Source organism: Petaurus breviceps, unplaced genomic scaffold (genome assembly GCF_028583685.1).
Source record: "Petaurus breviceps papuanus isolate PSGF00001 unplaced genomic scaffold, PetGlider_PUasm1.0 226, whole genome shotgun sequence".
NCBI lineage: Eukaryota > Metazoa > Chordata > Mammalia > Diprotodontia > Petauridae > Petaurus > Petaurus breviceps.
In genome coordinates, this window is record NW_027185890.1 from 944,809 (window position 1) to 972,768 (window position 27,960).

The 27,960-nt window shown below is 35.4% G+C and overlaps 1 protein-coding gene across 3 annotated transcripts in view; it reads right to left on the bottom strand.

Annotated features, from left to right (window-relative positions):
• The window catches only part of NDUFS4 (NADH:ubiquinone oxidoreductase subunit S4), a 164,085-nt gene that overhangs the window by 90,795 nt on the left and 45,330 nt on the right, over positions 1-27,960 (bottom strand). For all 3 annotated transcript variants that reach the window (XR_011169742.1, XM_069095290.1, XM_069095289.1), the window contains exon 2: positions 5,115-5,193. Coding sequence is in view for 2 of the 3 variants with exons in the window: in XM_069095290.1 (XP_068951391.1) it covers positions 5,115-5,193 (79 nt within the window). In the remaining variant the exon portion in view is untranslated. The remainder of the gene's footprint in view (positions 1-5,114; positions 5,194-27,960) is intronic.

Genomic DNA, 27,960 nt, shown 5'->3' on the forward strand with positions numbered 1-27,960 from the left:
GTTGAGTTACTTCTGTTATTTCCTTAATCTAACAGCAATTACTTCTAAAAATGCAAGAAGCAAAGTCTAAAGTGAGGCATTAATTCAATTAAAAAGGACCTGCCATGAAACAAAGTACAACTAATTAGTAACAATACAACTGGGAATGACATTTCATATCTATCTACAAAAAACACTTTTAAGAAGGGTCACATTGATTAGAATAAGTCACAAATTTAACAACATAATGGAATATAAAATGACACCTTCTCCCTCCCCCAAGTTTTAAAATTAAAAAAAAAAGGAAATTGATACTAAAAACAAGAAAACATCGGGCTGTTTTAAGTAAAATTTTTTTGTTAAAACTACATGTATAAAACTAGGTCTGCATTACTCTACATCTACAGATGCTTTTTAAGAATTTAAATGAGTGGTGCTTACTATCATTACGACAATTACATGGGAACCACACAAAAGGACAAACAGCTGGAAACCTGTATACCCTATATAAATACAGGTATTTAGAAAGAATACCAACAAAATGAAATTTTAAATTTAAATTTAAAATTTAAGTTTAAATTTAAAATTAAGTGATATGCTAAGAATAAATTAATGATGTGCTATTTTGTTAACTCATTAAAAGTAAAATGGCAGACAATATTTAATAAAATACACCTATTTTAAAATTTCCCTTGTAATAAAAGTCTGATTTCAGTGGCAAGTAAATATAAAGCAAATGTGGCAACAGAAGAAACAAGGTATTTTAAAAGAACTAATTTAAGACTGCTGAAAATCATAAACACACACCTTTGTGTCTAACTCATCTACAAAAACATCAAAAAAAATACTACAAGTATATGTCATACAGTCAAAGTGAATGTAAAAAATAGTAAGCAAGATCACTAGATTTAGGTAGTCATTAAAAGTGCTAGAAGAAAGGAGATGGGGCACGGAAGACACAAAGCACAGTTACCCTCTTAATAAAAGTACAAAGGCAAAGAGAGGCACCCGTCTCTCTTCCATATTCTGAGGGCCCCCCACAACAAAGGCTAAGGGCCAGAGAAATAATAATTCATATGCTTTCTTTAATACCCTTGAGAAGTACTACATATATTTGTATGGGCTACAAAATAAATTTTACAACTAGGATCCCAGATAAGTTTAAAAAAGACTTTATAATCTTGATAACACAAAGACTTTGCATGTTTTTCTTGTTGTAGGCTTATGATCTGAAGAACAAAGTGAGGAAGAATCATACCTAAATATATCTAAAGTGTGGGAACAAAAGTCTGGCAAAGGGGTCATTAATACAAGTGAATGTTTCCTGAGGACTGATGTTTTATGCATGCTAGGTACCTATACTTTTAAAAAGCCAGAAAATAAACTGTCATCAAATATCTCATATACAATAAGTAAAAAAACTCCCTTAAAAAAAGAACCCTGCCTTTTGTTGAGGAGAAAAACAATGCCCTACTATTAAGCACCAGTCTTCTTCCTTTGAGGCAAGAGAAGAAATATCATTCTATCCTGCTAAGTTTTCTGACTAGTTTCCAGCTTCTTAGAGGAAGAGGAAAAATATCATTCCACCCAGAACCAGTCTCTGGCCTTTGGGGCAAGGGGAAAAAATGCTATTCCTTAAAGATGAGTTTCCTGCCTCCTGCTGGAAAAGGAGAAGCATCATTCCTCTCATCCTCTCAGGAAAGAGGAGAAAAGTCATTTTATAGTCTCCAAACTGGTCAAGAAAGCATTTCAGATAAAATCATGAAACTGTGATGACTACAAATTTATGTTACACAAGTTCAACTGGGCCCTCACTGTTACAAGGCAATCATTTTACACCTCCCTAATTCACAGTTCCACTAAACATATTGGCTCTTCCAAACCTTTTTATTCCTCCAGACCTCCAGGGGCTCCTTCCTCAATCCCTCTCAGCTAAGAATCTTGCTTGATATTTTATTAAAAGTATTAAGGACATTAGCCAAGGGCTCTCTCTTCTCCTATCCTCACCTCACATCATCCAGATGTCTTCTACCACTATCTTTTACCCTATCTCACATAATGAAATTGTCCTTTTCTTTGCCCAATGTACAAGCGATCCCATTTCATAGTCTTCTCCAGCAGTCTGCCTTGTCATCTGCACTCTAATATCCAATCTTTCCCTGTATACTGGTTGCTTCTTTACCCTCTAAAAACATGCCCATGTATGTCTCACTATCCTCAAAAAAAATCTCTCTTGATCCATCCATCCTTGCTAGCTATCATCCCATATCTTCTGCCTTTTGTGGCTAAACTCCTTGAGAAGGCTGTCTACAATTGATTCCTCCATTTTATTCTCTTCCTCTCACTCTCTTAACTTTATTCAGTCTGTATTCTGAGCTCTTGCCACATCTAATGGCCTTTCTTCAGTCATATATCTTGGTCTCTCTGCAGCTTTTGACATTGTCAATCACTCTCTTCTCCTTCATACTCTTTTTTTCCAGTTTTTTTTTTTTTCCTGGTAAAACTCTCTCCTGGGTTCTCCTCCCACTTACATGACCACCTTTCTCAGTATCCTCTGCTGGATCTACATCCAGGTAAGGCCTGTTAACCACTGCTGTTCTACAGGGCTCTGCTCTGGATCCTCTTCTCTTCTCCCTCAATACTACTTAATGTGGTGATTTCATCAGCTCTAAGGAATTCAATTATCATCCTCTAGAAGCTGATGATTCTCAAATCTACTGGGGAAGCTAGGTGGTACTGTGGACAGAGCACCAGGCCTGGAATCAGTAAACCTCATTTTCCTGAGCTCAAATCCAGCATTCAATATTTACCAGCTATGTGACCCTAGGGACAAGTCATTTTTAACCCAGTCTGCCTCAGTTTCTGCATCTGTCCAAAAAGAACAGTAACTTACTTTGAGAGGTGATAGGTCTTCCCCTCCATAAGGAGGATTCATTTTGTAGATATGTAAGCAGAGCCTGGACAATCACCTGTCAAGTATATATTTTTTTCTCATTATTTACACTTGACAGTCACTGAGATTCTTTCCAACTCTCAGGTTTTGAAATTCTGCGAATAACTTTGTTATTGAACCATAGGATTTAGAACTAGAAAGGCTTGTAAGGAATATGTAGTCCAAGGATTCTTATTAGCATGGTACATGTGAACTTGTATTTTTAAAAAATTAATAATTATTTCAATATAATGAATTTCCTTTGTAATCGTATGTATTTTCTGCATCCAAAAACATTTTTCCTAGAAGGTTTTTTAAGCTTTGATACTGTCAAAGAGGTACAAGGCAGAAAAAAGGTTACGAACTCCTGTCCTAGTACAATGCCATCATTTCACAGATGGGAAAATAATATCGATAATGTAAAATACTTATATTTATTAACCTGAACTGGCATAAGGCTAAAAACCAAATAGAAACATAAAAACAGGGGCGGCTAGGTGGCACAGTGAATAGAGCACTGGCCCTGGAGTCAGGAGGACCTGAGTTCAAATATGGCCTCAGACACTTGACACAATTACTAGCTGTGTGACTTCAGGCAAGTCACTTAACCCCAACTGCCCTCCAAAAAGCAAAAAGCAAAAAAAAAGAAACATAAAAATAAAATTCAAATCAATTTCAAGTCATATTTTAGACAGAAAGGTCTGACAGCTATTTAGGATTTGTATTCAGGAAACAAGAATTGCTATGAAATAATGACTTCTCCAAAAAATAAGAAAAAAATTTTCTCTCACAGAAGGCCATTGACTAGGAAGATGAAAAAGTTTAAAGCCTTTTTTGAGTCTCAGAAAGCAGATAAAACATATTGTATACAACACATATTCAATAAATTTATTTGCTGAATTTAATCTAATTTATATTCATAACACTTGTGAAATGGGAGAAATAGTACAATCCCAAAGTTTATAAACTAAGTATAGCAAATTCAACCTTTATACCCAGGGATACAAGAACATTACAGACCAAACCACAACTGGCACTCACCCCTAAAGGTCTTAAATTAGGAGTAATTCTAAGGCCAACTCAAAACCTACATCTGACTACTGAATAGTCACTGTTTTTATATAAAATTAACATGGGATCATAATCTACATAAAATTAAAACCACATTTTAGTCTATATCTATATACATATAATTTTAATTCATTAGTTTTAAATTTGTTTAAACTAATAAAATCAAGCACATAGAACTGAACTTGAACTACAATTTACAGAAGACTTAAGACATAATATACCAAGCACAAGATCCTAAGTGTTTATTATTTAAATGTTCAATATTATGCTTCAGGAACTTTAATATGTGTGAATGTACACTTCTGGCATTCTGCTTTAAATATTTTAGGTACCTTTTCCTGCCCAAAAGTGAGTAATGTAAGGCTGAAGAACAAACAGAAGGGGAGTAATCAAGAAACATATCCATGTATTCTATGATAGTAATTCAAAAATACAATAAAAAGCAGGTTTATGCTGACACGTTTTCACCAGAAGTCTTGGAAGCTTCACAAAAATTATGCCATTGTAGAATATAAGCATAAATATCAGGTTGCAACTAAAGTAACGGACCACACATTGAAAAATTTTATAAGCGATTGTTGCCAAAATTCTAATCTGCTACTGATTAAAAGAAGAATGTTGTGCATTTGTTTCTAGTTGTAATCTAACCTTCATGCATATGCAGAAATGAGGTATGTAACAATAACTTTGCATGGTTCTTTAAATTTTATTTCTTTAGCAAAAAGAAAAACCTAATACGTTTGATTTTTTTAAAGTATTGTTAAATATACTGCAATTTCATTAAAAGGGAGTATAAACTAGGGAATTAAAACATAGTACATTTATAAAACAAAAACAAAATCAACTACTTGTTGCAACTTAACCACAACATGATACACTATGGCACTATGATCCAAGCCTTTCACAATTGCGTATTTGTTGCTTAATATTTGTGTGTATGACTACATATGGTGCTTTAATACACAGATTATCTTCTTGTGGTCTACTAATGTTTCTGTTTAAAGCACAGTACAAATCTGGAAGTTAAAATTTATATTTCTTTTCTCAAGGAACACAGAATACCATCCTGAATGCCTATTGTGCAGAAATAACCTGAAGGCAGAATCATCAGTATGTTGTAAAAAACCCTTACCAATTTTTCATCAACTGTGATGAGCTGCGTGTCTTGAGCTTGGTCCTTTGCCAGCCACCATGTGGAAGTGCTCAGTGACCTGCAGTGTAAGACTTGAAGTTAAAAAATGATTCATGCAACGAGAAAATAGAGGCAGACAAATCTTACATAAACAAGTTACTTTAACAATATCCGTCTTGTAAAAAAAAAATGAAAGAGGGAGAGATGAGGGCACAAAAATCCTTTTCCTCCCCAATTAGTTCTGTCTGCTGAGTTTTTGGCAGGCTCCCACTTAACAGTTCACAACAGGCTGAACTTTATGTCAGCCTACAGGCTCTGTGTCACACAGAGAGACTGCCAGTGGCAAAGACTGTACTGCTCTATGTGAATGTACAGTAGCTAGTTTGTCACGAATAGACAGAAAATACAAAGCTGAAGCAACTATTCTGGAACTCTGATCTCTAAATGATGGCATCAGAAGGAAAAAATCTTAAGTATATTCTTAATAGTGCAAAGTACAATTGTATAGTTTAATAATGGGATATTAAAACTGAAAAACTTTCATCATAATTAAAAAGCAAAGAAATCCAAGTAGGTATGACCTTCATAATTATTTTAATTTAAGAATTAGTTTAACAACTTTGGTTCAAAAATTCAGCTGTTAAAAATTCAGAAACAGAAGATTTACTAACAAATGGAATTGATTTAAGAACGTGTATTCTTCAAAGAAGAACCATTATAATATAATTTCTAACTCTGAACAAATGATACACTTATAAAATGTTAAATATTAGCTCCTTATCAACTGCTGCCAATGGGTAAGGGAAATTTTTCAGTATTTTTAAAAAATACAGTTTTTTTTAAAAAATCTAGCTCCTTTATATTTGGATTATTCTTCAAAAAGAAGTTCTTAAAACTCTGACTGCCTATTTCAAGTACACTACAGTTTCTATTAGTGAAGTGCTGTGAATATTTGGCTAGTGACAGTTCATTTCTAACACCATTTCCCAGACCCTCTTAATTCTAGTGCCTTCCCTCTCTTACTTATTTATGCTGTATGTTATTTGCTTATTTATAATTCTTAATTGTTGTTTCCTCCACGAGACTGGAAACTCTTGTGAGAGCAAGACTTTTTTTGCTCTTTTTGGTATACCCAGCTTTTAGCACAATGCTTGACACACAGTAGGTACTTAATCAATGTTTATGCACTGACTGATAACTCTTCACAATTCCCAAAATTAGCCAATAATTTCCTTTCAGAAAACAAAATTACTATATGTATATAAAGTTACCGCAGGTATATAAAATTACCATTTAAGATGTCAAACAAATCATTCAATAAATTTATACCAGAAAACATTATTTATATACACATGTATATACACACACATAATTATTTGTAATATTATAAGAGATGTTAGACAGTATTAGACACTGTCTAAAATTCAACTTTCAATAAATATATGACCTATTTTAAAGAAATTCATGTTACAAAAATATAAATTCAGATGTGATTACTGATAATGCAAAATAACTGTTTCACTTACAAATAGATGTAAAAAAATTTGAAGGTGATTTTGTCTCAAATTAGGATGGTGCAATTTAGCAATGTTACCTAAGATTTCATCATTAAATATCCAACATTAAAACTATCACATTAGACAAGTTACAAACTAGACCTGAATTTTCTTTTATCTGTATATATGAAGACGACAAATCCCATGACCAATGTAGTCTCTTTTATTTCTAAAATCCTATTTCTAAAATCTAATATAGGAAGTAGCTCTCATTTTGGAAGATTTCCTGCTTAAATATTTACACACATACAAATTTTATGGATAACCTAAAAGTCTAACATATGCTACATTGTGAATTAAACTAATTTTTAAAATAACGTCTTCAGTATAAGTAAAGGCATAAGAAAACTAAAATATCATTTACTCATGGAAGTAGGAGACATCTAATTATCCACAGGCCCCCCCCCCCAATTTGTTAGCAGAGATTCATCAATCAGAATTTTAGAGGTGGAAGCAGCTTCAGCATCCATATAAATATAGCCCATAACAGAAAAAGAATCCTTTTTTACAACAAAGCCTGGAACTGGGCAGCCAAATGTTAATGAAGACCTCCAGTGAGGGAGAACTAAGGTAGCATATTTCTATTTCAGAGAAACTCTTAATTGTTAGCAATTAGAAATTTATTCTGAGTTTCCCTGTTTGCAACTTCTACCCATTGCTCTTAATTCTGTCCTCTGGTATCAAGAAAAAACAAGATTAATCCCTCTCACATGTGAAAGTCTTCAAATATTATTAGAACATAAAATATTAAAGCGAGACAGAACCACAGAATACAAAATGTCAGAGTTGGAAGGCAATGAAGAGAAAAGCAACCAGAAATCAAGAAAAGGTATTTTAAACAAGTGTGTATAGGTTAGGGATAGGGTTAGAGCTGGGGTTTCAAGGCCTAATGAGGAAGAAGCTCCTACCAAGGCAAGGAGAAACCTTCTTAGAAACTTTAAATCTTAGAGATACTTAGATACTGAGGTAAAGAGACTTGCCCAAAGTTAGTAAGTCAGTATGTGGCAGAGGTGGGACTAAATCCCAGGTCTTTTAAACCACAATGCCAGCTCTTTTTATTCATTCTGCTATACTGTCTCTCAACTGAATGTATAAATTAATAAAACTGGTTTAATTAAGTAATGATGGAGGCACAAAATTTAGAATAGAGAGGAAGTTAAAATATTAGTAAGTTTAAATTTTGAAAGAATTCAACTAAAAACTTAAATTAATCAACATAAATTTTTGTAAAACATAATGGATCAAAATCTGTACTCTTCAGGACTATTAAATATAATCATTTTGGACTCCACAAATGATGAATTAGATTTAAACCATCAGGAAGAAACAATTTAAATGAATTCTACAAAAGAATAGGGTTCCCTCCCCCCGCCCCCTGACAAAACATTTAAAGTATTTATCCATTTAATGCAGTGTTCCATTTTGGAAATGGTATTTCCTATAAACACAGATTTATACTATTTCTTAGCTACACAGGAAACTGAACCTTGAGCTGGTTATTTTATTTTAAAAGTTAGATACTTTTTAGGTCTCATTCTATTTTCCTGTGATTAGATAATTTTGAAAGCACTGGAAGTTGAAATACCTCCAGTTTGGGGACATTAATTCATTCATTAGCTTGGCCAACGAAGGAACCCACCTAGGAAATTCTAAGTGCAGCAACTCCTCCTACCAATGCACACTGGCAACTCATTTGTTACTTGCAGTCTTAGCTGCTAGGGGCACTGAAAGATTGTGACTAATCCAAGGTCACACAGTTTGGATGTGGAAGAAACATGACACATTGAATTTAAGATAGCTATAGGACATTCAGTTAAAGATATGCAATAGGCAGTGATTCAAGAATGAAAACCAGGAGATAGGTTAGTACTGGATAAATAAATCTGAGAACCACAATCCTTGGGAGCTGCTGAGATCACCAAATGAAATATTTTACAGAGAGGACAGGAGGCCCAGATAATAGTCTTAAAAGACACCCATGGGTAGCACATTAGAAGAAGAGGTCAGATAGGAAAAGGAGAACCAGGAATGAGCCGTTTCTTAAAAATCTAAAGAAAAGAGAGTATGAAGGAAGAGAGGGTGATCAACAGTGCCAAAGTCTGCAGAAGGTACAAAAAGAACAAAGACAGATTAACAGGTCTTTAGATTTGCCAGTTAAGAGATCATTAGCAATTTTGGAGAGAGTACTTTTAGCTGAAGGATGAGGCTAGAAATGGGATTGCAAGAGAGTAAGAAAAGAATGGGAGTAAAAGAAGAAGAGGCAAGGATTTCAGATGGTCTTCTTAAGTAGTTTAACCACAACAGTGCAGAGAGACATAGGAAACTAGTTAATGGGATGGGTCAAATGAGGGAGCCATTGGGATGTTTTTAGGGAGTACGTAAGCAGCCAGCATACAGGAAAGAATGAAGATTAGTGAAAGAGTGGAGATGATAGGAGGGGGACCATCTGTTGAAGAAGATGAGATGGAATAGCATCACTTAGTAATTGTAAAAAGGCATGCCTTGGCAATGAGAAGGGTCACCTCTTCAAAGTGAGACAGGGATGAAGAAGGAATAGAGTGGGAAAGGCATTTGAGTAATGTAAGATAAGGAGGAGAAAAGAAGCTCTCAGCAAATAGCCTCAAAAATTTCTCAGTTATTTTTGGCTTTTTTTTTTTCCCAGAGAGCTGTAGTTCTCAGCTGAGAGGGTGGGGAAAGGAAGAGCTATGATAGGTTTAGCAAGGAATGAAATGATTTAGAAAAGCCACTGTGGTAAGCGGAATAGAGAATCAATTAGAGAGGTATAAAAGGATTGCCTTGCTGAATCGAGGCCCCAGTTAAGATGATGTAATATAAATCTGTAAAGGAATCAGTCAGCATTGTTTTGTGATTATCTCCAGCTTCATTCAGTAATACATTCAGGAGCAAAGGCTGTAGAGAGTAGGAGAGATGCAAGGCCATGGCTTGGCAGGGGAAGTCAGTAATAGAAATGGCTGATGACTCCAGAGCAAAGAATAGTGCAGAGCTGACCTGGATAAACAAAGGATCAAGATGGAGTAGAAAGGAAAGTGTAGCCAGTGCAAAGGTGATCTCCTGGGAAAGAACTAGGGTGAAAGGATTAGAGGTCACAGTAAGGATGAAGAGTAGGACTAGGGGGTTACAAGACAAAGGGAAAAAATGAGATGATACAAGATTATGATGAGATAAAAAAATATAAGAGTTTAAGAACATGAAGTAGAATACTTGTGGATGATGTTCAAGGGTATGATTCTCTGGGTAGATAAGATGGGGTAGGAAAATAGGTTATGGAAAATTACTAAACTAAGGAACTGGGAGAATGGGTTACAATATTTTCCAATGATGAGTGGTATACAAGAAGTATACAAAGCCAGTATTAAAAATTTTGTAAAAGTGGAAAAGGAAGTAAGTAGGTCATGTAGCAGGAATAAAAAGGAGGTCTTTAAAAATGAGGATAAGGGGTCTCAGTGAAGAGCACTTACATGGTAGAAAAAAATATAAGTAATGAGAGACAGGGAATATACAGTGGGTTTAATCTGGAAAGAAGCTATTCATAAGTACACCATTTCCTCTGAGAAAGTATACTTCCATGGAAAACATGATACCTCAAGAGAAGGGAAACTGACAGGTAAATTGAAACGAAAATGGCCATGGGGAGGATGGAGTGGGGGCATATGATTTAGGACATGAGAAGTGTCCCTTTATTTTATCTTTGTATCACCTAGCAAAATGCCTTTTCCATGGAGTTAAAACCAGGCAGGGCAGCACATGCAAAGTGGAGTGATCTAAGAGCACACACATCCCTTCCACATTGCAACTTTCTCCATTGTAGTTCTGATATATCATAGGTCAGAATAAAAAAATTAAATAGGAATTTCTTGGGAGTTTTGAGGAAACTGCAGAAAACATGCAAATGCCAGCAGACAACAGAAAAAGAAACTCAGAAATGCATAAAATGAAAGACATAGTTATTGTATAATATAACACATTTTATCATTTAATATTAAAATAACTCAGACTTTTTCTCTGGTATGAAAGGAGGGTCAAAAAATTTTATACAGATTTTCCAGACTGCAGGGACCCTGTATTCCTAACCCTGATGTGAAAGGAATATCTGTAGTTTCTACCTTCTATAAAGGATGACATTGGGAGGAATTTGGAATTTAGCGTTTGTAACATCCATTGTGGGCACTGGGAAACTAAACAGATTCCAGAGGAACAGAATATGTTTGCCTTGTTGAAGTGAGGATCCAGCTGAGATAAGATACCATAAATTAGTATGTAGTCCAGTCAGCAGAGTTTCATGATGTCCTTCAGTTCTATTCAGCAGCATGTGGGCTTCATAAGACATGAATAGCAATATGATAAAAAGGCAAGGAGATTAAAGGTGACAGTCAAAACAGAGAAGGAAGAAAGGAAAGTTCATTCAATGCAGAAGTGATAATCTGCACTAGAACTGAAAGGTAAAAGGAAATGGAAGGTCACAATAAGAATGAAGTAAAAGGAGAAAGAGACTGAATGGCATGAAGAAATATGGCATGAGAAGATATTTTAGATATTTTTAGATAATTAGATAAAGGAATTTCAAAGTTCATGAACATGGGACACTTCTGGGACTTCTGGTCATGTGAACAAAAAGATGGAAGACTAGACATTCCTCTTTAACTTCTCCAAAACAGAAATCATGTACCAAAGATAAAGCAACTTCAGCTATCTCCATAATCTAGGACACCTAGAATCAAAAAACGTTTAAAAAAAAAAGTGAAATGGTATTCACTGATGCTGGACTTACTTAGCATCTCCCTTTACTCCTATGACACAATCATCAAGGCTATAATAGCAGACCCAAGGACCCAAAACACTGGCTTGCAATAAATTCCAATCCTACCCTTCCCCCCATCCTTTTCCGGTGCTCTGTGGAGACCCTGGCTCCAGGCTACAGAAGTTTGCTCAGGCAACAAAAACCAGCCAGTGCTATGACAGTCCCTCTGGAACAAAAGCTGGCTGGAGGTCATGACATACAGTCAGTGCTACAGCAGACAACCCTATAACATCAGTGCTGCAAAGCTCTGAATTGCCAGTGCTAGGCCAGAGAACTGAAGAACAGAGGGAATGGAATAAGATACCAGGATAGGACTCCTACCCCAGGAAGCACTGTATAGCACTCCACTGAGTCTGAGGAAAAAAAGCATAGCACTCAGCTGGAATCAGTTCTGTCCACCTGAAATTCACTTGGAAACAGAAAACTAGGCCAATGAAACATATATTGCCCAGCATGGAAAAAAGTAGAGATGTTTGGAGATCTGGCCACCAAGAAAAGCACCATCAGAGGGGAAAGAATAAGAAAGAGAATAACAGAGGAATTTGGGGTTGTAAGGAACTATAATTATTAAAGGTATCAGGAAGAAGAAAACTCAAAAGATCTTGCACATAAGCAATAAATCAACAGGGAAAACATTAAAAATGGGAGGAAATATGGTCTCCAGGGCTAGTAAGTGAGTTTAGGCATCTATTGATAAATACTGAAAAATAAAGGAAAATGATCCAACATTTGATGAGACTGAGGATCCTATGGAATTTGAGAAAAACATGGAACTATAATATACTGTTCCTAAGAGGTAAAAAGAATGAGAAAAATGAGAGCAAAATTTATGGCCTACATAGATTGCAATAATAATAAACAGAACAGAAAAACTGGAATTTGCGATGACAAGTCTCACCAAAGAAACAAAAGAGAGAACAATAGGTTGGGGATGGAAATAAAAATTAAGGGAAATCTGGAAAAACAGAGCAAAAAAATAATGACATTAAAAGATTTTCCCTATGCAAGCAAGGCATACCCACCTTGAAGACAGGATGCAAAGAGACAATTAAGACTATTAAGTCTCTCAGAAGAACATAACAGGACAAAAACCCTTAACACTATAACACAGAAAAAAAAGAATTGTTCGGAACTTCTGAACATAGAAAATGTTTAGAAAACTTTCCCAGAAAAATCTCAAGGCTGAAAACTCCAAGATCCATAGTAGTTGATTTTAACAATTCAATTCAGAAACATGTTTTACACACTCTCAAGAGAAAGATTTATGAATATAAAGGAAGGGAAATTCAAATAATGCAGGGCAACTCTACACCTACTAGAAAATGAAAAAAAAGAATGAAACTTTTACAAAAAACTGACCGCGCACTAGGGCACAGAGATATTAAAAACAAATGTAAAAAGACAAAAACAGTTAATACATCCTTTATGGATCATAAGGCAATAAAAATAGAAACTGACTTAGGGACCACAAACAAATGATACAGATCCAAATGGAGACTTAACTATGAAATTCTAAATAATAATGAGTTAAAGAACAAATTATAGGAAGACAACTATGTAAAAGAAAATTGTAACAATAATATACCAAAATTTCCAAGATACAACTAAAGTAGTCATCAGGAAAAATGAAAAATGGGTATTGAACTTAACTATGAAATTCTAAATAATGATGTGTGGATGATGATCAAGGGTATGATTCATTAACACAACAGTAAAGCAGAAGATCAATGGGCTGAACATGTATTTAAAAAAATGAGAAAATCAACCAATAAAACCAAAATAAGCCAACAGGATCAACATTGAGTAACATTTGGAGAGCATGAATCTCTTTTTTTTTATGGAGGGGGAAGGCAAGGCAATTGGGGTTAAGTAACTTGCCCAAGGTCACACAGCTACTAAGTGTCTGAGGCTGCATTTGAACTCAGGTCCTTGTGACTCCAGAGCCAGTATTCTATTCACTGCGCTACCTAGCTGCCCCTGGACAACATGAATCTCAAAGGAAGAGAGATTGTTTAATGAAAGTATGTTGACGGTGAATTGGGAAGATAATTTTTTTTTTTAAAGTGGGAAGGAAAGAGGTCTTACTGCATCAGTTCATCAGAACTATTTGATTAATTGGTACTCATTAGAAGACAGAGGTCAGCCGGGGGAAAAATGCACAACCTACAGTACCCCCCAAAAAAGTACACAATATACAGTAGCAAACAAGTAATAGCATAATCTTAGATCAATGCAAAGATCTCAACTACTGTAATAAGCTATAATGCCAAGCAAAGGCAACTTCCCAAGGTTCAAAATACCAGCATAGGTGCTCTCCATTTTATCCAGTGAAAAAATAAGAAGAGGGAAGATCAAAATATGACATCATTCAAAATACAGCATTTACTAAGTGTAATTCAATAATCTCCAAGTACTACCTGATTTAATCAAGTACTACCCCACCCCTGGACATTACATTCATTTAATCCATCACAAAGCCCCTGTTCTCAAATGGAGATTAGTTTCCAATCTTAAGTAAAGTACATTCATTTGTTCAATCACAGAGTACAAAAAGGTCAAAAGTTCCCCACCCTTGGATCACAATTGAATCTACCCCAGAGTTACAACAAGCTTAAGCACAGCATTTAATACCCAAATGGAGGTCTTTTCTTCATCTTGACCTGAGGCAAGTTCTCAGCAATCTTTGTTCCTGGGGAGACAAAGCTTAGCAAGGCCACAAGATACATTGCCAGTCTCCTCATTAATTCATTCTCTGACTGCAGAACAGTCCTAGGACCCCTGAAAACATTAGCAAAACCCTCTTCCAGGATTTCTGTAAACATACAACAAGAAAATCCTTCTTCAGGGCTTTGGAACCAACAGCAAGGTTCCAAAAATTCTGCAACAACAGCACTGTCCTTCACCAGTGTACAGTATTCACTCTCTGCAGAACAGTCTCAGTAGCTCTGAACCAACAGCAAGGTTCCTAACTTCTGCAACAACAGCACTGTCTTTCACCAGTGGACAAATCTGGCAAAACAACATCAAAACAGACAGACAAACTACCAGCATAACAACCATGTCTCCTCAGTCCTTGGCAGCTCTGGGTGGCAGCTGTCAAAAGTCCTGGGCAATTCAAAGTGGCCCTCAGCAATCCTCTAAGTCTCTCTCTGCCTCCAAAGGTGCTGCTTCCAAAAAGTTCTTCTGCCTCTCTCTTTTCATGTGTTTCTCTAAATTTACGTCACCAGCTCCTCCCAGTTCAGCCCTCTCTTTTCACATCAACAAGTCCATTCCAAAAGTGGGATTAACAAGCTCTGGGTTTTAACACAATCAAACCAAAAACCAAGCCAATACAGGGGGATCTTTAAATTCCATTACTATTACATAAGCTTATTGACAAAAAATAAGAAATATCTGAAATCAGTCTGGCAGAAATTAGGCACATGCTAACATCTCAAAACACAATATGAGCTTCAAATGGATACATGAAAGCTAGAAAAGGTTATACCATAAATGAACTAGAGAAGTAAGGATTATAACACTTTCAACAGTATGGATAGAGAAAAAGTTCATGACCAAACAAATGACAGAGAGTCTCTCAGAAAATAAAATGCAAAATTCTGATCACATAAAATACGGTTTTGTACAAACCAATCCAAATGCAGCACAAATTAGAAGAGAGGGAGCCAAGAGGGCAGAGAGAGAAGTATTAAAGTCTAACACTCCCCCTCCCCCCATCTCTTTGACAAAGATCTAGAGAATAAACCCAACTGAATTTTGATTGGGAAAACCAAGAAATCACTGTGAGTCATTTTTTTTTTTTTTCCAGCTCAGGGTGGCTTAGGTAGACAGAGAATTCTGTATACAATATGGTCAGGGTCTGGACAGAAAAGGCGGTTGGGGGGGGGGGGTCCAACACACAGGGACTGACAGAGAGCTGAGACCAGTCATGGTCTCATACCTATCCACCCAGTGCTGGGTAACAGATTCAAGGAAGAGAGGAGGCATTGTAAACTTCTGCCCTAGGAACAAGTTCTGGAAAGGAAATGATATCAGTGTGCCTTTGATTCTGGAGTAGAGCACAGCATCACAGACAAAAGGAGTGCTGGCAGTCCAAATACTTTGAACTCACATCTTACAGCAGGATAATAGTGACTGAGTCATCATCAATCTGCTGAAACTCCCAACCAGACACAAGCCTGGGTCAGGAACTTGTAGATGTCAGATCAGGAGGGCACTGAACAGACCTCCTACCACTTCAGAAGCACTGAAAGCATATGGGACCCTAGTCAGAGCTGTGGAAGCAGCAGAAGGGCACAGGAGGACAAAAGTTCAGGCCAGAAATGATGCCCCTTCTTCCTTTTCCCCAACAGAAGTGTGGCAGGCCCAGTATAAACATAAAGTTCAAAATCAAGAAATAGGCTGGAAGGCTGCGATGGGAATGAAAATTTAAGATCTTCCCTGTCCCTAGGCCCTTTGAGAGGCTTAAGTGCACCTGGAGCCTGTGGTGGGAGATTTCTTTTTCAGGAGATACTTTGTGATTGGGCAGTGGGTCAAGAGGGTTGCTACATTCTCTGAACCAGGAGAAGGCTATAAAACCCTGAAGGGAGGCTTTGTTTTGGGGCTCACTTTGAGAAGTGTTGTGTGATTTGACCAGAGGAGACTCTGGGCAGCCGTTGAGAGCCCTCTGGCTTTGAAAACCCAGATGTTGATGCTTCCCTCTCTGGTATGTGACTACGTATGGATATATGTAATGGTCAGACAACTGGAGGCCTGTCTGCTTGAAATGTTTCTCTGTCTTGTTGTAAATTCTGCTTGTAACTTCTATCAATATACTCTGAAGTTCGGGGTGCTAACATTTTCCTCTGAACTAGGGTAAATCATATATGTGATTGATTAAAGCAAGCTTGTTAACCCATTTTGAGTTGCCTTCCTTTAGAAAAGCAGATCTAGGAATCTGTGTTGGCAGCCACCCTGGGGATGTAGGGGTATTTGCTGCAACAAAGGCAAATGAAGAAAGAACCTGACCACATAAAGAACTATTATGGTGAAAGGGAAACTGAATATTCAAAGAAAAGAATGACTCAAAAATATTTACAAGCAAAGCCTCAAAGAAAAATGTAGCTGGAACACAAGTCCAATAAGAGTTACAAGAAGAGTCAAAGAAGTAGCTAAAACAAAAAAACAACTGAGCAAAAAAAATGGGAAAAGAGGCAAGGCAAGGGAAGAAAGATATGAAAAAAAAGAATTAAAAGCTTGGAAAGAGGTATAAAACTTTATAGAAGAAAATAACTTTGAAAATTAGAACTAGAGGGGCGGCCAGGTAGCACAGTGAGTAAGAGCACCGGCTCCAGTGTCGGGATGACCTGGATCAAATCCGGGCTCAGATACTCAGCACCACACCCAGAAATAATAACTGGCCGTGTAACCTTGAGCAAGTTACTTAACCCCAATTGCTTTTAAAAAAAAAAATTAGAACTAGCAAAATGAAAGATGATGACTCCATGTGAAATCAAGATATAATAAAAGTCAAAAGTTAAAAAAAATTAGAATATGTGAAGTATCTCATAGGAAAAACAAATGACCTAGAAAAAAGATAGAGAAGAGATAATTTAAGAATCACTGAACTACCCAAAAGCCATAAGCAACAACAAAAAAATACAACTTAGATGTCATATTCCAAGAACTCAGACATTTTAGAACCAGAGTGCAAAGTAAAAACTGAAAGAATCTAGCAGTCACCTCCTGAAAGAAATTCCAAAATGAAAACTTCCAGGAATATTATAGTCCAAATCCAAAATTTCCAGGTAAAGGAAAAAAATTTGTAAGCCATCAGAAAAAATTAAAGTATCAAGGAGCCACAATCAGGACCACACAAGACACAGCAGTAATTACTAAAAATAAGTGGAGAACTTCCAATGATGTTCTAGAAGGCAAAACATCTAGGCCAGGGGTGGGGAACCTTTGGCCTCCAGGCCACATGTGGCCCTCTAGGTCCTCAACTGCAGCCTTCTGACTGAATCCAAACCTCACAGAACAAATCCCCTTAATAAAAGAATTTGTTCTGTAAAACCTGGACTCAGTCAAAAGGCCATACCCAAGGGCCTAGAAGGCCATATGTGGCCACAGATTCCCCACCCCTGATAGGCTTACAATCAAGAACAATCTACCCAGCAAAAAAAATTAGAATCCTATGGGGGGAGGGGAGGGATGTACATTTAACAAAACAGAGGACTTTCTAGCATTCCAGATGAAATCATAAGGGACTAAACAAGGTTAAAGTTACATTTTTATATGAAAAGATGATTATCATCACCAGAGGTCATAGAGAGAGTAATTTTGTTGTGTTTGTATGATCTGAAAAGAATAACACACTGGGAGAAGACTTAGCATGATGCTAAAAAAAAACTTAGACATACAACAATGCCTGGCAAACAGTAGGCACTTAATAAATCTTTGCTGATTGAACTAAAAGAGAGAAGGGAAAGGAAGAACAGAGAAAGATACTGCACATAAATAGGGGCTTATTCAACAAGAAGGGGGCAACTGTGAGGGAAAGGATGACATTTAAATTTCATTCTTATCTGAAATGGTTAGGGGGGGAAGAAAAAACACACAGCTGGATATAAGAACACATTTCATTCAATAAGGAAAGAGGAAGGAAAGGAATTAAGGGGAAAAGGGGAAATAAGAGGAAGGGTAGATTAAGGAATTAATCACAAACAAAAGTCGGAAGCAAAACTCTTTTTTTTTTTAAAGCAATTGGGGTTAAGTAACTTGCTCAAGGTTACATGGCCAGTTATAGAAGCAAAACTCTTAAAGAGGGAGCAGAGAGAAAAGTGAGAATAAGTAAAAGGGAATATATCAATGGAAGAAAATACAGAACAATGAGAACTGTATATGTGAATAGAATGAAGACAGCTCTAAAACAGAAGACAGTAGAATGTATCAGAAACCAAAATCCAATGAATGATACAGTTGTTGGCTTTGGTTTTGGTTTTTTTTTTTACAAGAAACACGCTTGAAACACAAAGATAACATAAAAGCTAAAATAAAAGGAGGGAGCAGAAGTAAAAAAGGCAGGGGCAGCAATAATGATCTCAGATAAAAGCAAAACCAGTCCTAATTAAAAAAGATAAGAAAGAAAATTACATCTCGTTAAAAGGAAACAATAAACAATTAACTAATATCAGCAATAAATTTGTGTACCAAAGATATCACATCTAAATTCTTTTTTTTTTTTTTTTGCCTTTTGGAGGGCAATTGGGGTTAAGTAACTTAGCACAAGGTTACAAGGCTAGTTTTTGTGTGTGTGGGGGTGTTAAGTGTCTGAGGCCAGAATGGAACTCAGGTCCTCCTGACTCTACTCACTGCGCCACCTAGCCGACCCAATGTAAATTCTTATGTGAAGAGTAAAATGAATTACAGCAAGAATTAAGAGAGTAAAACTATAATAGTGAAGAGGGAGGCATTGCCTCAAGTTATTCCTCTCAGAACTATATAAATCAAATTAAAAAAAAAAAAGAAACAAGTTAAGGACCTGAATAAAAATTTAGAAAAGTTAGATATGATAGAGAATAAACAGAAAGGATCATTCATGACATGATCAGGAAAATTGATTATGTATTTCAGTGTAAAAAACCTCACAAACAGATGCAGAAAAACAGAAAAATTGAGCATTTTTTACTGACCATAATGCAATAAAAATTTATGTTCAATAAAAAGGGCCTTGACACAAGTCAAAAATTAATTGGAAACTAACATAATCCTAAAAAATGTAGATAAAAGAACAAATTATGAAAATAAACAATAATTTCATTAAAAATAACATCAATGAGACAACACACCAAAATTTGTAGGATATAGCCAAAACAGTGATCAGGGAAAAATTCTTATCTCTAAAACTGTTCATCAATAAAAGAGATAATGATAATTCAAATCAATGAATTGGACATACAACTAAGAAAATTAGAAAACTAACATATTAAAACCTCCCAATTAAACACCAAAATAGAAATCCTGACAATCAAAAAATTAACAAAATTTTTAAAAACTAAACAAACACTGAATAAAAAACTAAGAATGCTTTTTAGAAAAAAACTCAACAAAACAGATAAGCTACTAGCTAATTTTATTAAGAAAAAGAAAAAAAATAAATTTACAAGTATAAAAAAGTAAGAAAGATGAATTCACAACCAATGAAGATGAAACAAAAGCAATTTTTAGGAAGTTTATTTCTGAATCATATGCCAGTAAAATTGACAAGCTAAACGAAATAGATGAATATTTAGAAATAAACTTCCTGGTTGCTAGAAAGGGAACTAGAATATTTAAATTACCCTGTTTTAGAAAAAGAAATTGAACAAGTCATAAATGAACTTCTAAGAAATCCCACCAGATGGATGTACAAGAGAATTCTAGCAAGTATTTAAAGAATGATTAATTTAAATAACAGATAAACTGTTTTTTAAAAAATAAGTAAAGAAGAAATCCTAACATTTCTTCTGAGACACAAATATTGTCTACACACACACACACACTAAGGAGTTAAAACAGAAAAAGAAAATGACAAAATAATTTCTCTAATGAACACTGTTGCAAAAAATTGTAAATGAAATATTAGAAAGGAGACTATAGCAATATATCACAAAAATCAGATACACTATGATCAAATTGGATATATACCAGGAATGCAAGATGGGTTAAGTATTAGGAAACTATCAGCATATTTGATCATATTAATAATAAAACTAGCAAAAATAATGACTATCTGAAAGTATACAGAAAAAGCTTCTTATAAAATACAATTACTATTCCTGTTAAAAATGCTAGAAAGAAAAAAAAATAAGTGTAATTTTCCTTTAAATGATAAGTAGTATCTATCTAAAACCAAGAGCAAACATAATCTGTAATGGGGATAAGTTAGAAGTTCTTCCAGTAAGATCCAGGGTGAAGCAGGGGCATCTATCATAACCATTACTATTCAACATTATTCTAAAAATGCTAGCCACAGCAATAAGACAATAAAAAGAAACTATAGAAAGAAGCATAAGCAAAAAAATAAAACTATCACTTTTTTCAGATCATCTGATGGTTTACTTGGGAACTCTAGAAAGTTAGCTAAATAACTAATCAAAACAATTAACAACTTCTACAAAGCTGCTGGGTATAAAATAAATCCACACAAATCATCCCCATTTCTGTATGTTACCATTAAAATTTAGCAGGAAGAGAAAGAGAATCTGTTTTAAATAATTACAGACAACATAAAATATTTAGTGGCCTACCTTACAAGGCACATGCTATATGAACAAAATTACAAAACACTTTTCACAGAGACTAATCTAAAAAACTGGAGAAATATTAATGGCTCATGGGTAGGGAGAGCTAACATAACAAAAATGACTACGCTGCATAAATTAATTTACTAATTTAGTGCCATACCAATCAACCAACCAAAATTTACCTTATAAAGCCAGAAAAATTAATAACAAAATTCATCTGGAGGAACAAAAGGTCAAGAATATCAAGAGAATCAATGGGGGAAAAATGAGAAAGAAGGAAGGGGGCCTGACTAGATCTCAAACTATATTACAAAGCTGTAATCATCAAACATTCTGGCATTGGGTAAGAGATGGAGAGGTTGATCAGTAGAACTGATTTGGCACAAATATACAGAAGCAATATACACACAATATACAGAAGCAAATGAGCATAGTTATTAGGGCAAAAGCTCACTATTGTGTGCACCGCAAAAACTGTGTGCAACAGAAATCCTTACCCAAATAATACTCAGAGGTTTCTCAAGGTGGGAAGCAGAAAAAAAAAAAATGGTTTATTATGATCTTGACAAAGGGCCACCCTCCTGACAAATGGTCAGAGAGGAGAAGCAATTTACAAAATGAAATGGCGAAGTTATAAAGCCCTAGCGGAATTCTTTCCCACTCCCTTTCTTCCAATGGCCAGAAGTCAAGCGCACATTTTCTTCCATTGGCTAGAAGTCAGGTACACAATCTAAGCATGGCAATCTACCTCAAGTACAGGAACATGGAAACAGTAGACCACCTAATGTACATTTGAGAACGCACTTCTGTCCTTATTTGGCATCTGATGCTGAGGTATCACTGAGGAGAGGGGTGATTCCCTACCACTCTGAGTTTTGAGTCCTTGTAAATCATGTGATTTCTGGTGAAGGGGAACTTGGGCCTGTTTCCCATGAAAAGCCTTACAAGATTTTTAGAGTATAGTCTGAGAAGTTTTCACTTCTTTCACTCACTATTCAACAAAAACTGAGGGAAAAATGGGAAAGCAGTCTGGTAGAAACTAGATAAAGGCCAACATCTCTCACCGTATACCAAATAAGCTCAAAATAGGAACATGATTTAAAGAGTGACAATAAGCAAATTAGTGGAATGTGGAACAAATTACCTCTCAGAATTTAGAGGAAAAGTTCATTATCAAATAAAAGATAATTTCACAGATGATAAAATGAATAATTTTGGTTACATAGAATTAAGAAAAGTTTTTGCACAAACCAATGAATAATTTTGGTTACATAGAATTAAAAAAGTTTTTGCACAAACCAAAGCAACTAAAATTAGAAATAAAATGGGAAACTGAGAATAAAATCTTTGCTTTAAGTTCCTCTAGCAAAGATATCATTTTAAATTACATAGGAAATTGAGCAAAATTTACAATAGGAGCCATTCCCCAATTGAAAAATAGTTAAGGGAGATGAATAGGCAGTTTTTAGAAGAAATGAAAGCTATCAAAGCAACATGAAGAAATGTTTTAAATCACTAATAATTAGAGAAATACAAATCAAAAGAACTCTGAGGTACCACCTCACATCCATCATATTAGGTTTAGATGACCAAAAAAAAAGGAAATGACAAAAGCTAGAAGGACTGCGGGAAAACAGGTTTATTAAAGTACTATTTGTAGAACTGTGGACTTGCTCAATCATTCTGGAAAACAATTTGGAACTCCAAAACAATTAAAAATGCACAAACACTTGGACCCAGCCATACCACTACTACCTCAAAACCCATCAGTATCAAACAAAGAAAGAGGAAAAGGACCCATATGCATACAAATATTTATAACAGCTCTTTTTGTGGTGGCAGCCCATCAACTGGGGAATGGCTGAATAAATTGTGGTAGGTGAATGTGAAGGAATACTATAACTATTAGATATATAGATAGATTAGATAAATAGACATACAGGTACTACAGTTATCCCTTCCACATTGCAAATTTTCCCATAGTAGTTTCAATACATCACGGACGGGGGGCGGCCAGGTAGCACAGCGAGTAAGAGCACCAGCTCCAGTGTTGAGCAGACCTGGAGATCGAAGACCTGGAGATCAAATCCCGGGCTCAGACACTTAGCACCCACCCAGAAACACCTGGCCGTGTAACCTTGAGCAAGTTACTTAACCCCGATTGCTTTAAAAAAAAAAAAAAATATATATATATATATATATATATATATATATATATATATATATCACAGACGGGCATAAAAAATTAAATGGGAATTTTAGGGGAGTTTTATAAAAGCCACAGATGACACTTGAAGGTCAGCAGGTGCCACAGAGCTTAATACCAAATACTTAACCCAAATTTTAGAATAAGGTATTTAAACACCACATAAAAGAAAAAAACTCAGACTTCTTCTCTGGTACTAAGGGAGAATTTTATGCAGATTTTCCAGATTACGAAAGCACAGGGGCCCTAACCTCTAGATTTAAAAAGGATAACTATATTGTGCTGTGAGAAATTGGGGGGGAGGGGAAGAAAAGGAGTCTAGGAAGATGGTAGAATAGATCAAAAAACTTTTGGCAATATCACCTCACAGCAGTAGAAATAAACACAGGGTAAAGCAGTTGTTCTCTTAAGACAATTTAAGAAAACTCCAAGAATGATCCAACCTCCAGGGGCAGAGGTTTGGCCTGAGTGAAGTGCAAAACCCTGCAGGCCAACTCTGCAGAATCAATAAACAACAGGGCCTGGGGGCAGCCAGGTTGAGAGGCAGCCTCAGTCTCAGAAATTTCATCTTCCAGACAGTATGGGAGTCAGATGATTGAGTAGAAGACTGAAGAACCTTCCACTGTTGAGGGGCACCAAGCATAGCTGTAGGGGGCTGTGGCTGTGGGGAAAAGGAGCTAGTACACTCCTGTCACGTGGAGTAGCAATGGAAAAGGACTCTGTTGGCTGTGGGCACTTGCAGGAGAGCAGAGCTCCTGGTTTCAGTTCTGGGGCAGAGAAGAAAGCTATAGTTTGCAGCCCCACCTGAGGGACTACAAGGAGCAAGATCATTTGAGAGACAGTGTGGTTGGGGGCCCTCGATGTGGTTTAGGAGTGGAAAGTAGAGCCCAAACTTGGGCCCTGAGACAGAACTGAGGAAAAAAAAACAGTAAGAAGGCCTTACATAGGGGATACAACTTGTTTACACTAATGGCTGCTAAAAGCAAAATAAATAAATAAAAATGAGTAAGCAAAGGAGAAAGAACTCAAGCACAGATAGTTACTATCTGGGTTCATATTCAAAGGAAAATAATGGAGCTAAAAAAAAAAGCCACTCCCTTTTCAATGAGGAACATTAAGTAGTCCTAAGCACAAAAAGACTTCTTGGAAGACCTTAAAAAGAACTTTAAAAATCAAATAGGAGAGATCAAAGAAAAATTAGAAAAAAAATGAGAGAAAATCAAGAAAGTCATGAAAAGAAAGTGAACCAATTAGAAATAGGGAATCAAAAGCTTATATAAGGAAGAAATTAATGCCTTGAAAACTAGTACTGGGCAAGGAAAAGCTAATGACATTCCTAAGACACAAAGAAATCATAAAACAAAAACAAAAAAATGAAAAAACAGAAGAGAAAGTGAAACAGGAAAACAAATGATTTAGAGAACAGATTGAGGAAAAATAATATAAGAATCGTCAGACAATGTGAAAATTATGATACAAAAAAGAATCTTTATACAATATTACAAGAAATTATCAAGGAAAATTACCCTGAAGTTCTAGGACAAGAAGGCAAAGAAGAAACAGAAATAATCCACTGTATCACCACCTGAAAGGGATCCCAGGAGGAAAACTTACAAGAATATCATAGCCAAGTTTCAGAGCTCTCAGGTTAAGGAGAAAATATTGGAAAAAACAAGGAAAAAAAAACAATTTAAATATCAAGGAGATACAATAAGGATTACACAAGACCTAGTAGCTACTATTGCTGAAGAACTGCAGGTCTTGGAACATTATTCTTTAGAGCAAAAGAGCTAGGATTACAACCAAGGGTAACTGACTGAGCAAAGTTAAGTATAAGCCTGAATTTGGAAAAAAAAAAAAAAAAAAGACATTTAACGAATTCAAAGACTTTCAGGTTTTCGTGACAAACACCCAGAATTTAAGGGAAAAATTGACATAAAATATCCAGGAGAAATAAAAGGTAAACATTAAAGACTAATTATAAGGAAATCAATAAGGTCAAATTGTTTACTTTGTATATGTGAATGAGTATAATGGGGTGATTCTAAAAAAAATCAAACTGTGAAGGTAGAATTAAAAGGAGTAATTATACAAATGAGGCATAAAAGGAAAAAGTGATAGAGAAGCTAGTGGGGGGGGGGGAGGACAGACAGTATTGAAACCTTACTCTCACCTGGAATGAGTTAAAAAGGCAACAACATACATCTAGAAGGGTATAAAAGCCTTCCAAATTCAGAAAGAAATAAAACAGCAAGGGGATAGAGTGGGGAGGAAGAGGATAAGGGAGGAACTCTTAGAGGGGTGGGTAAGCTAAGGAATAGGAAGGCAAGACAGGGGGTAGAAGTAAAGCAGAGAAGTGAGGAGAGATAGGGAATATAGGGTGAGAAGGGTAGTGAGGAAAAATAGGAAGGAGGAAAATACACAACAAACAATTGTTGTTTACAATGTGAATGGGGCTAAGTTAACCATAAAATAGAAAGAGAGAGCAGATTAAAAATTTGAATTCAACATTATGTTGCTTTCAGGAAACATTATAAAAATGAAAGATACACACAAAGATAAAATAAAGAGCAGGAGCAGAATTTGGTATGTAAAAAAAGCAGGGAAAGTAATCATCATCTCAAAGTTAAAATTAAAATAAATTTTAATCAAAAGTAAAAAACAGAGAAACAATGTGTCAGCAAAATTATTCAATATTGCTTGAGATCATTTAAAATACCTAGACAGTATAAAATATATGAGTATATACCTCCCAAAACAGACACAAGAACTATATGAACAGAAACACACAACACTTTTTATACAAATAAACTCATATATAAATAGTTGAAGTAATAATTATTGTTCATGGGCAGGTGAAGCCAATATGATTTTTTAAATGACAACTTTACTGAACTAATCTATATATTCCTTGTCATCCCAATTAAGTTACCAAAAGATCATTTTATGGAGTTAGAAAAAGTAGTAACAAAGTTCATTTGGAAGAACAAAAGGTTAGGAACTTCAAAGAAACCAGAGAAAAACATATTAAGGAAGTAGGATCAGCAGTATCAGACCTTAAACTATATTATGAGGTAATAGCATCACTAAAGTGTAAAAAGGACAATTTCAATTATCTTAAATTAAAATTTTCTTGTATAAGTAAAACTTATGTAGCCAAAAAGAGAAGGAATGTAGAAAACAAGGGAAAAACTTTCATAGACAATCTCTCAGATAGAATGTGATTGGGTTGGAATATTGCAGTGGTGTAGAAAATGATGAGCTGGTTGATTTAGAAAAACATGGAAAGACCTGAACTTATAAAGGAAGATGCTTTCGACCTTCAGAGAAACAGATGATAGGAGAAAAAAGGCATAGTACAGTCTTACATAAATGTGTATAAGAGTATATGTGTATATATGGTTTTTTAAATAAATATCTATGTATATGTATATATAGCCACACTAGGGGAATAAAATAAAAAGTGCACAGCAGGAAACGAAAATCAACAAGGTAGCAAAGACAAGCTGGGAAGCTTTGAAAACAAAAGGTTGTCTTGAAATGGATGTTTATTGTTTTATATTGAATCCTCTCTTATGGTCTGCCTTGTACATAGCAGTTTTTCCCCTTTTTTCATTCTGTATTTAAGTTAAAAAAAATTGCACTTGCACACACACAGAAATTAAGGGAATGGTTTCAGAAAAATCTGGGGAGGTTTGTATGAACTGATGCAAAGTGAAGTGAGAAGAACCAGTAGAACAATTTATACAATAACAATTTTATAGTAAAGATAATGAATTTTGAAAGACTTGGTAATCTGATTTGCACAATGACCGACCATAATTCCAAAGAAGTCACAACAAACACTACCCACTTCCATACAGGGACCTGACAGAGTCAGAGTATTTAGTGAAGTATATTTCTATTTTTTTCTTTTTGGACATGACTAATGCAGAACCTTGTTTTGTAAGACTATGTGTGTGTGTGTGTGTGTGTGTGTGTGTGTGTGTATTTATATTTATATCAGGTTTTGCTTTTGTTGTCTTCTCAATTGGTGGAGAATGTAAGGGGGATTTGGAGAAAAGAAAAGAAAAGAAAATTTATTTATTTTTTGTAATTAATCTTTTATTTATTTATTTTAGTTTCCAACATTCATTTCCACAAGATTTTGAGTTACACATTTTCTCCCCATCTTTCCCATACCACCCACCTTCCCCCAATCTGCTCTCTCTTATATTGTTCCCCACCCCCAATTTTCTGGTAGGGCAAGATAGATTTCTGTACCCCAGTACCTCAGTGCCTTATTTCTGAGTTGCATGTAAAAAAAAAAAAAAAACCAACAACAATTTTTTAAACATTTGTTTTTAAAACTTTCATTTCCAGATTTTTTCCCTTCTTCCTTCCTCACCCACTCCCACTGGGAAGACAGGTAATTCAATATATATTCTACATGTGTAGTTACACAAAATGTTTCCATAGTAATTATATTGTAAAAGACAAACTGTATTTCCCTCCATCCTATCCCGCGCCCCACTTATTCTTTTTTCTACTTTGAACCTGTCCCTTTTCAAAAGTGTTTGCTTCTAACTATCCTCTCCCCCAATCTGCCCTCCCTTCAATCATTCCCCCTCTTATCCCCTTCCCCGTACTTTCTTGTTAGGGTAAGACACCAACTGAGTATATATGTTATTCCCTCCTTAAGCCAAATTCAATTAGAGTAAGGTTGTCCTATTCCCTTTCACCTTCCTGCTCTTCCCTTCCAATGTAAGTTTTCTCTTGCCTGATTTATATGAGATAATTTACGCTATTCTATCTCTCCCTCTTTCCTTCTCCCATTATATTCCTCTGTCACCTCTTATTTTTTTTAGATATCATCCCTTCATATTCAACTCATTCTGTAAGCTCTCTATGTATACATGTACACACACTCACATATGTATTTATACATACACCCTTCTATACATATATGTATGTGTACATACACATATATATATATTCCCTTCAAAGTTCCTCATAGTGAGAA